The sequence below is a fragment of the Bos taurus genome, chromosome 13, assembly GCF_002263795.3.
Source record: "Bos taurus isolate L1 Dominette 01449 registration number 42190680 breed Hereford chromosome 13, ARS-UCD2.0, whole genome shotgun sequence".
NCBI classification, from domain to species: Eukaryota; Metazoa; Chordata; class Mammalia; order Artiodactyla; family Bovidae; genus Bos; species Bos taurus.
The window spans coordinates 30,169,803-30,183,942 of NC_037340.1; the positions used below are offsets into that span (position 1 = coordinate 30,169,803).

Here is a 14,140-nt window from a genome sequence, read left to right on the forward strand (position 1 = left end):
TTGGGATTTAAACTGTCCGACTTCTGGTTTCTGGTCTAGCATGTAAAAAGCTTGGAAGTCACCGCTCCATCTGAGCAAGTAAAATGCTGAACGAACTGAAAAATCAATGGCTCTTCTTAGATCCATAAGAGCAGTGAGGTCACAGGGCACAGTGCTGCCTCCACGTTGGAGAGACTCCCAGGCAAATGCAGAGAAACACAACTTCTCAGAGCAGCAGCCTCCATGGGAACCAGAGCAGGGGGCAGGGAAACCCAGACTGTATTGGTGAAGTGTAAGCAGCTCAGTGTGGACAACACTGAGAATTAAATCCTCCAGAGGTCTAGTCACTAGTGGGTTTCCACAGGGCCAGGTTTGTGAGTTTTTTTCTCCTGTATCTCCCCAGTGAACATCAGAAAACAGAGGGGAAGAGGGAAGAAACCAATCAGAAATATACCGGAGCACTCTATTCTCCCTAAAAAGGTCTGCCAGGAGAAGCTAGTCAACCAGAGATAACTGGGGTATTATCAGAGTCTAACCTGGAGGAAGGAAAATACCCAACTTCAGCCCACCCTAGCCATCCTGTCTCAACTCAGAAGCAGGTGTGAAGCTCATAGTCCAGAAGAATAGGCTCACTAAAAGACTGAGAGCTCAGATAGCTCGTGGGAATCTGATGTATAGTGCAGGGAGCTCAGCTCAGCACTCTGTGCTGACCTAGAGGGGCCAGATAAGGGGTCAGTGGGAGGGAGGTCCAAGAGGGCTGTTCAGTTCAGTCGCTCAGTGGTGTCCGACTCTTTGAGACCCCATGAACCACAGCACACCAAGCCTCCCTGTCCATCACCAACTCTCGGAGTTCACTCAAACTCATGTCCATCGAGTAGATGATGCCATCCAACCATCTCATCCTCTGTCATCCCCTTCTCCTCCTACCCTCAATCTTTCCCAGCATCAGGGTCTTTTCAAATGAGTCAGCTCTTCACATCAGGTGGCCAAAGTATTGGAGTTCCAGCTTCAACATCAGTTCTTCCAATGAATACCCAGGACTGATCTCCTTTAGGATGGACTGGTTGGATCTCCTTGCAGTCCAAGGGACTCTCAAGAGTCTTCTCCAACACCACAGTTCAAAAGCATCAATTCTTCTGTGCTCAGCTTTCCTTATAGTCCAACTCTCATATCCATACGTGACTATTGGAAAAACCATAGTCTTGACTAGACGGATCTTTGTTGACAAAGTAATGTCTCTGCTTTTTAATATGCTGTCTAGGTTGGTCATAATTTTCCTTCTAAGGAGTAAGCATCTTTTAGTTTCATGGCTGCAGTCACCATCTGCAGTGATTTTGGAGCCCCAAAAAATAAAGTCAGCCACTGTTTCCACTGTTTCCCCATCTATTTCCCATGAAGTGATGGGACCGGATATAATGATCTTTGTTTTCTGAATGTTGCGCTTTAAGCCAACTTTTCACTCTCCTCTTTCACTTTCTTCAAGAGGCTCTTTAGTTCTTCACTTTCTGCCATAAGGGTGGTGTCATCTGCATATCCGAGGTTATTGATATTTCTCCCAGCAAACTTGATTCCAGCTTGTGCTTCATCCAGCCCAGCATTTCTCATGATGTACTCTGCATATAAGTTAAATAAGCAGGGTGACAATATACAGCCTTGATGTACTCCTTTTCCTATTTGGAACCAGTCTGTTGTTCCATGTCCAGTTCTAACTGTTGCTTCCTGACCTGCATACAGGTTTCTCAAGAGGCCGGTCAGGTGGTCTGGTATGCCCATCTTTTTCAGAATTTTCCACAGTTTATTGTGATCCACACAGTCAAAGTCTTTGGTATAGTCATTAAAGCAGAAATAGGTGTTTTTCTGGAACTCTCTTGCTTTTTCACTGATTCAGCAGATGTTGGGAAGAGGGATGAGATTATGTATATACACATATAGCTGATTCACTTCATTGTGCAGCAGAATCTAGCACAGCATTTTAAAACAATTATACCCCGATAAAAAATAAAAATAAAGTATTATAACATCTACAAATCATTTTGAAAAACTTTAGTAAAAAGTGATACAGGAAAAAAGACCGAGATCTAATCACACACCATAAAACATCCACCCGCCCCAACCCCCAGCCAAAACCTACCGCCATATTAGTATAGGTCTATTTATAGCAGTTCCTTTTACCCAGTACATCATGCCTGGCTATCAAAGGAGTTACAGAACATACTAAGAAGCAATATAAAAAAAGCTGTGGCTTTTGTGTCTCTGTATTAGCAGATGGATTCTTTACCTCTGAGCCACCATATAATCAGAAAATATTCTATTATCATATTTAAAATGAAGAAAACTAGTAGCTGTTTTCAACATTAGCTGAATAAGATTAACATTGCCAAAATACCTGTTGTTGACAAATGCAAAAATGCTAACTTACAAGATACAGGTTGAAAAATAAAAATGTAAGTTGTTGATTTCAAGTTAATATTCATGGTTTGAAATTTAGTATAATGTATGGGAATACGGCAATCTATAGAATTCAGTACATTACAAGTCTTATCTTGACACCCTAAGCCATAAGAACACCTAGTATCCAGACCTTGGTTTCTAGATACCATTCTTCAATAAAAGAACTAGAGCTCTTTGACGGAGAAGGCAATGGCACCCCACTCCAGTACTCTTGCTTGGAAAATCCCATGGACGGAGGAGCCTATTAGGCTGCAATCCATGGGGTCGCTAAGAGTCAGACACGACTGAGTGACTTCACTTTCACTTTTCACTTTCATGCATTGGAGAAGGAAATGGCAGCCCACTCCAGTGTTCTTGCCTGGAGAATCCCAGGGACGGGGGAGCCTGGTGGGCTGCCGTCTATGGGGTCGCACGGAGTCGGACACGACTGAAGTGACTTAGCATAGAGCTCTTCGAGGAATGGTTGATTCCAGGGAAAATGAAAAATGAGCTTGCAGTATCTTATGTTGTCAGAAAGTAAGGAAGATGCTCATAAAAGAATGGGAAATGGTGAAGAACACAGGAACCAACTGGATGGAATTACTAATGGCCAAATATAGGACAATTCAAGCAACAAAAATAAATACAGTACTGGAATAAAATATATACAAGTTAACCCAGATATTTTTTAAAATTGAATAAATAAAAGATAAAAAAGATGTCTTTTTATTGTATTAGAATTTCAATTAGTAAGTGTAGAAGGTATGATGGAAACAGAAAATCACAATGCAATAATAGTAATGGTTGTAGGCGAGCATCAACAATGAATGCTAAGATTAGTGGGCAAATGTATGATGAAAAATAGGATATTTGCATAGTCTCATGGTATTTCTCCAAAAGTAATTATTATGCAAAGGGAAAAATAGTAACTTTACAGTGGGAAACCTGGTTGATAGGCATCACTGCAAACAAGTGATCAGAGTGCAAAAGGGCAACAGACATCGTGTGCCTTCTGCTGGGATGCACTGGGAAGGGCATCACATTTTGTGGTATTCTTCCCAAAAATGGGCTTCCCAGGTGGTTCAGTGGTGAAGATACACCTGCCAATGCAGGAAATGTAAGAGACGCGGGTTCCATCTCTAGGTCAGGAAGATCCCCTGGAGGAGGAAATGGCAGCCCACTCCAATATTCTTACAGAAAATTCCATGGACAGAGGTACATGGCAGGCTACAGTCCATGGGGTTGCAAAGAGTCGGGCATGACTGAGCATGCACACACACACACACACACACACACGCGCGCGCATTTGCTAACAATACAGAACCTCAATCTAATCATGAGCAAACATCAAGCAAACTTAAATTCAAGGACATTCTTCAAAATGTCTAGTCATACTTTTGAAAAGTGTCAACTATAGTTATATGTGTGCTAAGTCACTTCAGTTGTGTCCAATTCTTTGTGACCCCGTGGACCGTAACCCACCAGGCTTCTCGATGTCTGGCTCTAGGTGATCACATCTTGATAGTTATGCAAGGTGCTAATATATTAAGGGAGGCTGGGTGAAGGACTCTCTGTACTATTTTTTCAACTTGTCTGCCAGTCAAAAATTATTTTCAAGAAAAAGTTAAGGAAAAATCTTGTATGATTTTATTAAATGATTTTTTTTCTAAGATGAGTCCTTAATAATCTACTCAACATTACAGAGAAATCTGGAAGTCAGTAAGTCTAGCCCTTGGATTACAGAATCAGATTTTAGAGTTTAAAAAGACCCTTGGATAAGCATTCCACAGTTCCACATCACTTTCAGGTGTGGAGAGTAAGACCCAGAGGCACGGAGTTACTAAAACCTTCGTTCTAGAACTCAAGTCTTTTATCTGTCTATTCATTTTTACGTCTACTTTATGACACTGCTGGATTGAAATCCAAGAACTTTCACTTGATTTAATTCAATTTAATCTAAATTCATAAGATATTTTATAAGAAACAATATTCTAATGTCTAATATATTTATAATGAAATTATGAAAATCTTGCTCAAGAAGAACACAATGTTTTGCTTTTCATAAAACCTTGAGTAGCACTTTGAGAAGTAAAAATAAACTTTGTAAGATTGAATTTAGTTCAAACTACAAATCAATTTCAAGGAGCTCAGGGTTTGATTAAAATTCATTATTCCCTTTGGTTAAAGTCACCCTTTCATTTCTTCTTGCATGTGAGTTTGCTTGGGTGTTTGCTCACATTCACACACACACACACACAGCATTCGTTAAAATATGAAATATGATAGGTCATTTTATGTCATTTAGTATAATTGTCTGAGATGGCTCCATGATATAATCTTGTGTATTAGGGGCCAGAGCAAGACAATGATAGTCTTGGCACTCAGCCCATGTTTACCTTCAGTTTTTGTTGCCGGTAAGATTTCTATTTCTCAACAAAACCTTCTCCACCCTACAAAGTCTGCACTATGCATCTACCAGATGGCCTTGTTATACAATCAAGTTTAATGGGATTAGACCAGATCACCGAATTTTAGAGATTCTTCACTACCACAGCTATTTCTTCTCTGAAATGCTATCACTCAAATAATGTATATAATATACTCCTCTGGTCAACTCGAGTTTTAAAAAGCACCAACATAGATACCTGAACATATTTGCATTTTCTTTTTCCAAAAAAAGAATTCAGGTGCCAGAAATGAAAGTACTTAGGACTACTATTTATGTATGTATGTGATAACAATATTTATTGGAAGACGTTTAAAAAAAATACTGTGTGGTTAAGCAAGATGTTAGGAAGATTATTCCAAATATTTCTAGAGTAGAACTTCTTTGTCTCTATAGCTGAATCTCCCCAGGCTGATCTATTATTACATTCTACTTTTCTCAGGTAAACTGGATCAAAATTCCAGAGTCATCTTTTTATAAATATATTTTTTTAATATTTTTTATATACTCTTGTGTCACGTGGGATCTTTAGTTGCAGCACGTGAACTCAGCTGCTGCATGTGGGATCTAGCTCCCCGACCAGGGATTGAAACCAGGACGCCTGCTTTGGGAGCACATTCTTAGCCACTGGACCAGCAGGAAAGTCCCCAGAGTCATCTTTAACGTCACTGATTATTCACCCTCACCGCCTTTATGTTTCATCAGAGCCGGTCTTTACCGAGTCTTGCCCATTTTCTTTACACAATTCCCTCAGTTCCTTCCTTTTGGTTGCCGTTATCATCACCCCAGTTCAACCCCAGTTGATATTGCCAATGCTGGATATATAAGAGAGGTGGGTTCGATCCCTGTGCTGGGAAGATCCCTTGGAGGAGGGCGTGGCAACTCACTCCAGTATTTTTGTCTGGAGAATTCCATGGACAGAGGAGCCTGGCAGGCTACAGTCCACAGGGTCGCACAGAGTTAGACACAACAGCAGCAACTTAGCATGCATGCAGACGGCCAGTTAACAACGTTATAATAGTTCAGGTGGACAGCAGAGTGACTCGGCCATACATATACATGTATCCATTCTCCCACAGACTGCCCTCCCATCCAGTCTGCCACAGAACACTGGCGTAACAGGAATTTGATATATGGTTCTCAACTTGGCAGAGTCCCAATAACTATGTTCTTGTTCTCATATTCCTGTTGGTCAGGGGCAGGGGAAGCAAATGAAGTAGTGCAAATTAAGATTGGGGACCATGGACATTGAATAAGCAGAAGAAAATAATATCAGCTAATGTGTGTAAGAAAAAGACTACCTCCAGGGGAGTGGGATGAATTGGGAGATTGGGACTGACATTTATCCACTACTGATACTATTAACACATATAAAACAGATTACTAACGAGAAGCTCTATGGCACAGGGAACCCTACTCAGTGCTCTGTGGTGACCTAAATGGGAAGGAAACCCAAAGGGGATGTATGTACACATATGACTGATTCACTTTGCTGTACAGCAGAAACTAATACAACATTGTAAAGCAACTATACTCCTGTAACGGAGAAGGCAATGGCAGCCCACTCCAGTACTCTTGCCTGGAAAATCCCATGGATGGAGGAGCCTGGTAGGCTGCAGTCCATGGGATCGCTAAGAGTCGGACACGACTGAGCAACTTCACTTTCACTTTTCACTTTCATGCATTGGAGAAGGAAATGGCAACCCACTCCAGTGTTGTTGCCTGGAGAATCCCAGGTTCAGGGGAGCCTGGTGGGCTGCTGTCTATGGGGTTGCACAGAGTCGGACACGACTGAAGCAACTTAGCAGCAGCATACTTCTGTAAAAATTAATTAATAAAAAAGAAAAAGAATATATCCAAAATATTGCATTGTTTTAAAGACATGATTGAATGCTACTGTTTATTAAACTGTGCTCTATATAGTCTCATAGTAATTTAAACTTCATTTAATATTACTCAGTTCAGTTCAGTCCCTCATTCATGTCCGACTCTTTGAGACCCCATGGACTGCAACACGCCAGCCCTCCCTGTCCATCACCAACTGCCAGAGTTTACCCAAACTCACGTCCATTGAGTCGGTGATGCCATCCAACCATCTCATCCTCTGTCATCCCCTTCTCCTCCTGCCCTCAATCTTTCCCAGCGTCAGGGTCTTTTCAAATGAATCAGCTCTTTGCATCAGGTGGCCAAAGTACTGGAGTTTCAGCTTCAGCATCAGTCCTTCCAATGAACACCCAGGACTGATCTCCTTTAGGATGGACTGGTTGGATCTCCTTGTAGTCCAAGGGACTCTCAAGAGTCTTCTTAACACCACAGTTCAAAGGGTCAATTCTTCGGCGCTTAGCTTTCTTTATAGTCCAACTCTCACATCCATACATGACCACTGGAAAAACCATAGTCTTGACTAGATGGACCTTTGATGGCAAAGTAATGTCTCTGCTTTTTAATATGCTGTCTAGGTTGGTCATAACTTTCCTTCCAAGGAGTGAGTCTTTTAATTTCATAGCTGCAGTCACCATCTGCAGTGATTTTGGAGCCCCAAAAAATAAAGTCAGCCACGGTTTCCACCGTTTCCCCAACTATTTGCCATAGATGATCTCATTTCATCCTTATACCAACATACTACTATTTGAGTTTACAGATAAGGAAATTCAAGTTCAGAGAGGTTAAGGAACTGTTGTATTTTTATATAGCTAGAAGATAGCAGAACCAAGTTTTAAACCTATACTGTCTATCTCTAGAATCCTAGAATGCCATTTTTCAGTGTCTTATGTGGTCCAACATGTCTGGAAGTGCAGTAGCTTTGATTCTGTTTATGTTAGTCAGACGAGTCATCATTCCTACTCTGAGCCATTTTACAACACGTTGTAAAATTCCTCTCCCAACCTAGAAAGTGAGAGCACACACAGCCCAGTGAAGTCGGTATTATTGGCCCCATAATACCAGATAAGGAGGCTTCCCAGGTGGCACAGTGGTAAAGAATCTGCCTGCAATGCAGGAGAAGTGGGTTCTATCCCTTGGTCAGGAAGATCCCCTGGAGAAGAAAGTGGCAACCCACTCCAGTATTCTTGCCTGGGAAATCCCAGGGACAGAGGAGCCTGGTGGGCTACTACAGTCCAAGCGGACACAAAGGGTCAGACTCAACTGAGTGACTGAGCACTTCCAGGAATTAGAAGCTCAGAGAAATCAATTAACTTTCCATTATCACACAGTTTATCAGTGACACATGGGAATCTGAACCTAGACAGTCCAATTTCCCTTCCCCTTCACAGCCATTTTGCCAATTTTAACATGGTTGTATTGATATTGGTTTGATGTTTCCCCAAAAAAAGTAGTGTCATCCAACTTTACCCCATGTACTCTCCTGCTATATGTGTGTACGCGCACACACACACACACACATATGTATATACACATATAAGTGGGAAAGTGAAAGCGAAAGTCACTCAGTCATGTTTGACTCTTTGCAACCCCATGGACTGTAGCCTGCCAGGCTCTTCTGTCCATGGGATTTTCCAGACAGAATACTGGAGTGGGTAATTGTTCCCTTCTCCAGGGGATCTTCCCAACCCAGAGACTGAACCCAGGTATATAGAGGAGAGAGATTCAGAAATAATATTCCAAGGAATATGAACTATATTTATCTTAATATATAAGCTATATTTATCTATGCAGTGGCTGGCATGGTTTGGGCTCTTAATTATCAGGAGTAACACTGGCTGTAATTGTAATAATGTTAGCAACATAAATGGCCCATGCCTGATTTTTGCCAGCATTCCTTTTTTCTCCAAGACAAGAAGACTGTCTGGTCCTGCCCAAACACAGAATATCTATAACTTGCAGACAGATGTCAATGAAACCACCTTTGCATGTCTATGCTTTTGATATTTCAAGGTACTAAGTAATCTGATTTTTAATCAGTCTAGGGGATGAAATAGCCATGTGAGTGAGTGAGTGAGTAAAAGTCGCTCAGCCATGTCCGAGTCTTTTGTGACCCCATGGATTGTACAGTTCCATGGAATTCTCCAGGCTACAATACTGGAGTGGGTAGCCTTTTCCTTCTCCAGGGGATCTTCCCAGCCCGGGATTGAACCCGGGTCTCCCACATTGAAGGCAGATTCTTTACCAGCTGAGCCACAAAGGAAGCCCAAGAATACTGGAGTGGGTAACCTATCCCTTCTCCAGCGGATCTTCCTGACCCAGGAATCAAACTGGGGTCTCCTGCATTGCAGGTGGATTCGTCCCCAGCTGAGCTACCACTTAGTTATGATTAACTTTCTGTCTTTCCTTGCACAGTACCCCTCCCCAAAATCTGCGGAGCAGTGTCTAGCCGATAGTAAATACGACTACATATTTCCCAAATAAATGACAGAATTTCTCACTTATTTTCCTTTTAGACTTTGAACTAGAGGGACAAATACAGAAATTTTGATGAGCAGTTTAAAAATAATTTTTATTCCTTCATTTAAAAATAAATTTTTTTCTTTTAAAGTACTTTCATCATTTCTTGACACAACACTGATATCTTGGGGGTATTCTGTTTTACTTTATAGGGGAGTTATAATGGTTATCTATTTTGATGCTTGCACAATCCCCAAGACAACTCTGACTTTCTTTGGAAAACATCGCCATTTGCCTCAAAGTCTATGAGATTTCCTTCCCAGGACTTGGGACTGAGGTAAATTACAGTCTCTTTGGGTGAGCATGACTGCAACATGCAAATTCTGGCACCAAAACAGCACTTGGTGCTCAGAGAAATACAGTACGCTGGACAGCAGAACAGATGCACAGAGAGAGAGACCAGAGAAGGAAAGTCCTGACAGGCTTGGATCCCAGTCAGTCCCTTCCAATGTCTGGGCAGAATCCTTGTCCTTAGGTTCCCTTGAGTTATTTCTGTAGCCTTAATATAAACAGCTCCTTTTATGGCTTAAGGCAGGTTAAACAGGTCAGTTCCTAACAAATGTGACAATATATTTTAAATGAAAAGTAGTAAGGCATTGTTTTAAATGCACAGATAACTTCTAGGAAATGTTGAGCATTGCAAGAAATACTTTCAGTGGGATTTCCTTAACATCCTCAGATGAGGCGACTGCATAGGTGTGCCCTGGCATCACCACCCAGAGGCAATCCACAGAAAAGAGCCTCAGGTTGGTTTGACAGCTGAGTGAAGAGTAAATAAAATGCTGGAGCTCAGCTAGTAGGTTAGGGTTAGAATTCACATCCCTCTGTTGTGAGCATGGGAAACAGGCACTCCTGAGCAGCATTTCTCAAAGTACAGTCCTGGGTAAAAGCACAAATCCCTGAACCGCATTCCAGACCCAGGAAGTCAAAACATCTGAACGGGTGCAATGCATTCAGCTGCAGAATCCCATGGATAGAGGAACCCGGCAAGCTGTAGCCCAGGGGGGTCACAAAGAGTTGGGCACGATGAAGGCAACAGCACGCACGCTTGTAACAGGCACAACAGGTAACTGGCGTCACGCTGTTTCAGAATCTGCTACTCGGGATGTGGTGTGAAGACCAGCAGTGTCACCAGTGAGGGTGTCACCAGGGAACGTGCTGAAAATGAGGAGTCTCGCCCACCCACTTGACCTACTGAATCAGGATCTGCATTTGAACAAGAGGCCCAGGTGATCCAGATGTTCATTAAAGTGGGGGAATCTTGCTTAAGATCATTAGTTCCCTGCCTGGTTGTACACTAGAAAGACCCAGTTCACTTAAATACATGACCGTGGTCTGAGTTCTACTCCCTGGAGACTCTGAATTAACTGCTCTGCAGGGTGACCTGAGTATAAGGATTTTTAAAATTTCCCCAGCACATCCTAATGTGAAGCCAAGATTGAGAACCACTGCTTAGCAAGTATGAGGAGATACACCCTAGGAGAAGAAATTCAATTTGTCAAATGGATTTTAAAGCTCATAGAAGGGACAATGATCTGAAGATAGATTTCTTTTGATTTGAAGGAGCAAGACCCCAGAGGGAAAGAGAACTGCATTTCTTTATAATTTCCCGAAAAGACTGACTGGTTTGGAAAATCACAAGACAGATCATGGAGAATGAGAACACAGAGTTTGCAAAGTAAACTACAGAGTCTATAAAGCATGCCACCCAATAACCTTTTGGGGGAAAAGAGGGTTTTTGCTACAATACTTCTCAAGCAAAACCCAAGAAGATTGCAGCCCTCTTAGGTGCTGGAGTAACAGATGCTTGGGTGGAAAATTAGCAATGGCCAAAGGAAGAATAAGCTTAAAGGCAATTTCTGAAACCTGAAGACCCTGACCTATGAGTTCCAATGGTGGCACAGAAGCACCTGCTGAGGGGGAATCAGAAGAGGCCAAAATAGGACAAGGAGGAACCAGGACACATGGAACTTTTGAGCAGCGGCCACTGAGCAAACCACTGGATTAATCACCAAAGCTTGAGCAACATGTCAAACACTGAGAGACTGAGCCATCCTTCAGCCAGAGGCCAACAGCTACAGGTTATGTCCTTGGTCCAGGAACCCCTTTCTCTATCCCTGGACAAAAGGCTCCCCGCCTTTGCTGTTCCATTTCTTGGCAGAGTTGCTGCAGAGGGAGGAAAGAGAGAGTTTTGAATCCAAACACATATTTACCCAAGTGATATTGAGTCTTGAATCTAGACATGACTGCAAGGTTGAGGTTTTCCAATACCATAGTGGGAATGGAAGCTTGAGGGTTAAAGGGCATTTGCTTATAGAAAAATGAGGAAAGTTCCATGTCTGATTCCTGAATTATGCCTGCAAATTTCCAATCTGCTGCACTAGCTAATAGGATCCAGCTACCTGCCCATAAGGCAGTTTTCCTCTCATTAGGTCCCTGGGGACTTGGTGTCAAGACAAAAAGGCTTCTTTGAATGGCATTCATTTTGTAAGAGGATGTTTGCAAGAGGATGAGGATGAAGGAAAATGTTACAAGATCATGAAGCATAAGCAAGCCATCTATAGCTGAGAGAGAACTGGAGCCAGAACTCGGGTCTACTAACCGAGATGCACCCATGAACTCTGAAACCCTCAAGACTATCTTGAGGTTAAGAATTCACCTAAGCAGCATGAATGGTCCTGTCTGAGAACAGGATATTTTCTCATAGACAGATGGATACACTGTATTAATATCATTAATCACTGTAAAGTGAATCAGCCTCAGTGGACAAAGTTACTGACCAGTGATGGCCTCAAGTGACCATTTGCTGATTGTTAAGAAGGATGAAAAAAGATATAATCAAGAGATGACATAGTTTGGGAAGACATCACATAGGGAATCTAATTTGGGGATTATTTAAAATAAAATATATATGAGACTCCCCTCCCCCAAAGAAAACCTAACCATCATTGATCAGACAGTATAATAAAACCTAAGAAAATAAATTTCACTAGATGCTCTTGAAATTGCCTCAGCTAGAACACATCCATATAGAATATAATTCTACATCTGCTACGAGCCCACTACAATGTTTATAGTGCCATGAAACATTTCTGGCAAATTTATAAGAATTTGTTGTAGTATCCTTTCTGCCCAATCCAGAGGGGAGAAGAAAGTTGAAGGATTAAAATTAGTAATGTATATTTCAGCAACCAGTTTCTCGGAATGCTGCCCCAGACCAGAAAAAGGCTCTACATATGGAAAATACTCAATGAGGATAGAAGTGATAGAAAGAGACAAGGTCTCAATAAATGGTCAAAACTGTCAGTGAACTATTAATGATCTTTAAGTATTTGTTGAAACCACCTTAAAATAACCAACACAAAAGGGAAAACTGAACCACAAAACCAAGAAATCTAATGTTCTCTGCTAATAACCCTGATTACTGAAACAATCCTTTAAGACAAATCCGTACTTTCTGACAGTGTGCATAAAACATGAATTATCTAGCTGTGCTACATGGATTTCTGATGAATCCTCACAATGAATTAGGCAATCAAGAATTGTTTATGATCTGTATCAAGAACCAGTTCCTTTTGCTTTGCTTTAAAACAGTCTATCTTTGGACAACCCCCAAACACGGGTGGAAAATATTTATGCTCCCAAACCATGAGTTTTAGGACAGAAATGTTGAGGTTCATAAGTGAATTCATAGGAACTATGAGCTCAACAGGGAATTATAGGGTTAAAATAAATTACTCTAAAAAGGTCTCTGACGTAAGCTGTCTTGGTCGATGGAGACCAGATTACTGCGGGGTTTCAAATAAAAATTTTTGCTACAAAGTTGATAAGTTTTATGTCCAATGCAGTTTTTTTAAAAGCCATCTTGCTTTTTTAACATCATCTCTTGACAGGAAAAGGAGTGTTTGTTTTGTCTGTCTTCAGACTCTCCGAAAAGTTGCTCTAGAATGGTACCCAAAGAACCTGTGCATGCGCAAGCTCAGCCTGCACAAGAGAGCTGCTTAAACACGCTGCAAGGTCCAGAGAATGGTCCTTTCTAGGAAGCAGACTTTCTCATGTGAAAAGGAAGAAAAACTTACCAGGGTAATCATTCTTGTCTATGTCTGAATCTCCTCTTAAAGTAAAGCCGAATCCAGAAGGGACAGCCTGGGAGGCCCACACTCCTTGCAGAATCTGGGAAGGCTTGGTGTTTAAGCCATTCTTGTTCCCGTTGTAAATGAGCACTTTTCCTCTTTGATCCTTGCCTGCAAAGGGCGCACCAATGGCAACGTCTGCAGACAGAGACACATTATTTCTCATTAAAGAAGAATGTTTGAGAATTAAGTACACACAGCAACAATCCAAAGGGCTTCTTCGGTTTTCCAGAAAAAAATATGTAGGACTACAGCAAGAGGAAATTATCCGTTGCCTTTCATCCATCCAAAAAATATTTACCAAGTGCCTACTATGTGTCCGGTACAGTGGACTCAGTGGTGAACCAGACACTGATTTTCAAAAGTTTATACTCTAGCGTGGGGAATAGACAATTTGAACAAAGAAATAATCAGGGGGGACTTCCCTGGCCTTCCAGTGGTTAAGACTCCATCCTTCCAATGTATGGGGCACGGGTTCAATCCCTGTTTGGGAAACTAAGATCCCGTTTGCTGGGCAGCATGGTTGAAAACACACACACACACAGAATCAAGGAAAGATTGAAAAGTGACAAATGCTATGTAGAGGATCTTAAAAATACTGATGTGATGGAGAGTGACTGGATTCTTATTTTAGATGAAGTGTTCAGACAAGATGTCTATAAGGTTGACCTAGAAACTGAAGTCTGGGGACGAGATGAAACGAACCATGTGGAATCAGAAGGAAAAGCAGTCCAAGAAGAAGGGACGACTG

At 41.7% G+C, this 14,140-nt stretch overlaps 1 protein-coding gene across 1 annotated transcript in view; it reads right to left on the minus strand.

Annotated features, from left to right (window-relative positions):
- Positions 1-14,140, minus strand: part of ITGA8 (integrin subunit alpha 8) — a 189,263-nt gene that overhangs the window by 116,458 nt on the left and 58,665 nt on the right. The window contains exon 13 of the mRNA XM_002692081.7: positions 13,336-13,527. Coding sequence (XP_002692127.1) covers positions 13,336-13,527 — 192 coding nt within the window. The remainder of the gene's footprint in view (positions 1-13,335; positions 13,528-14,140) is intronic.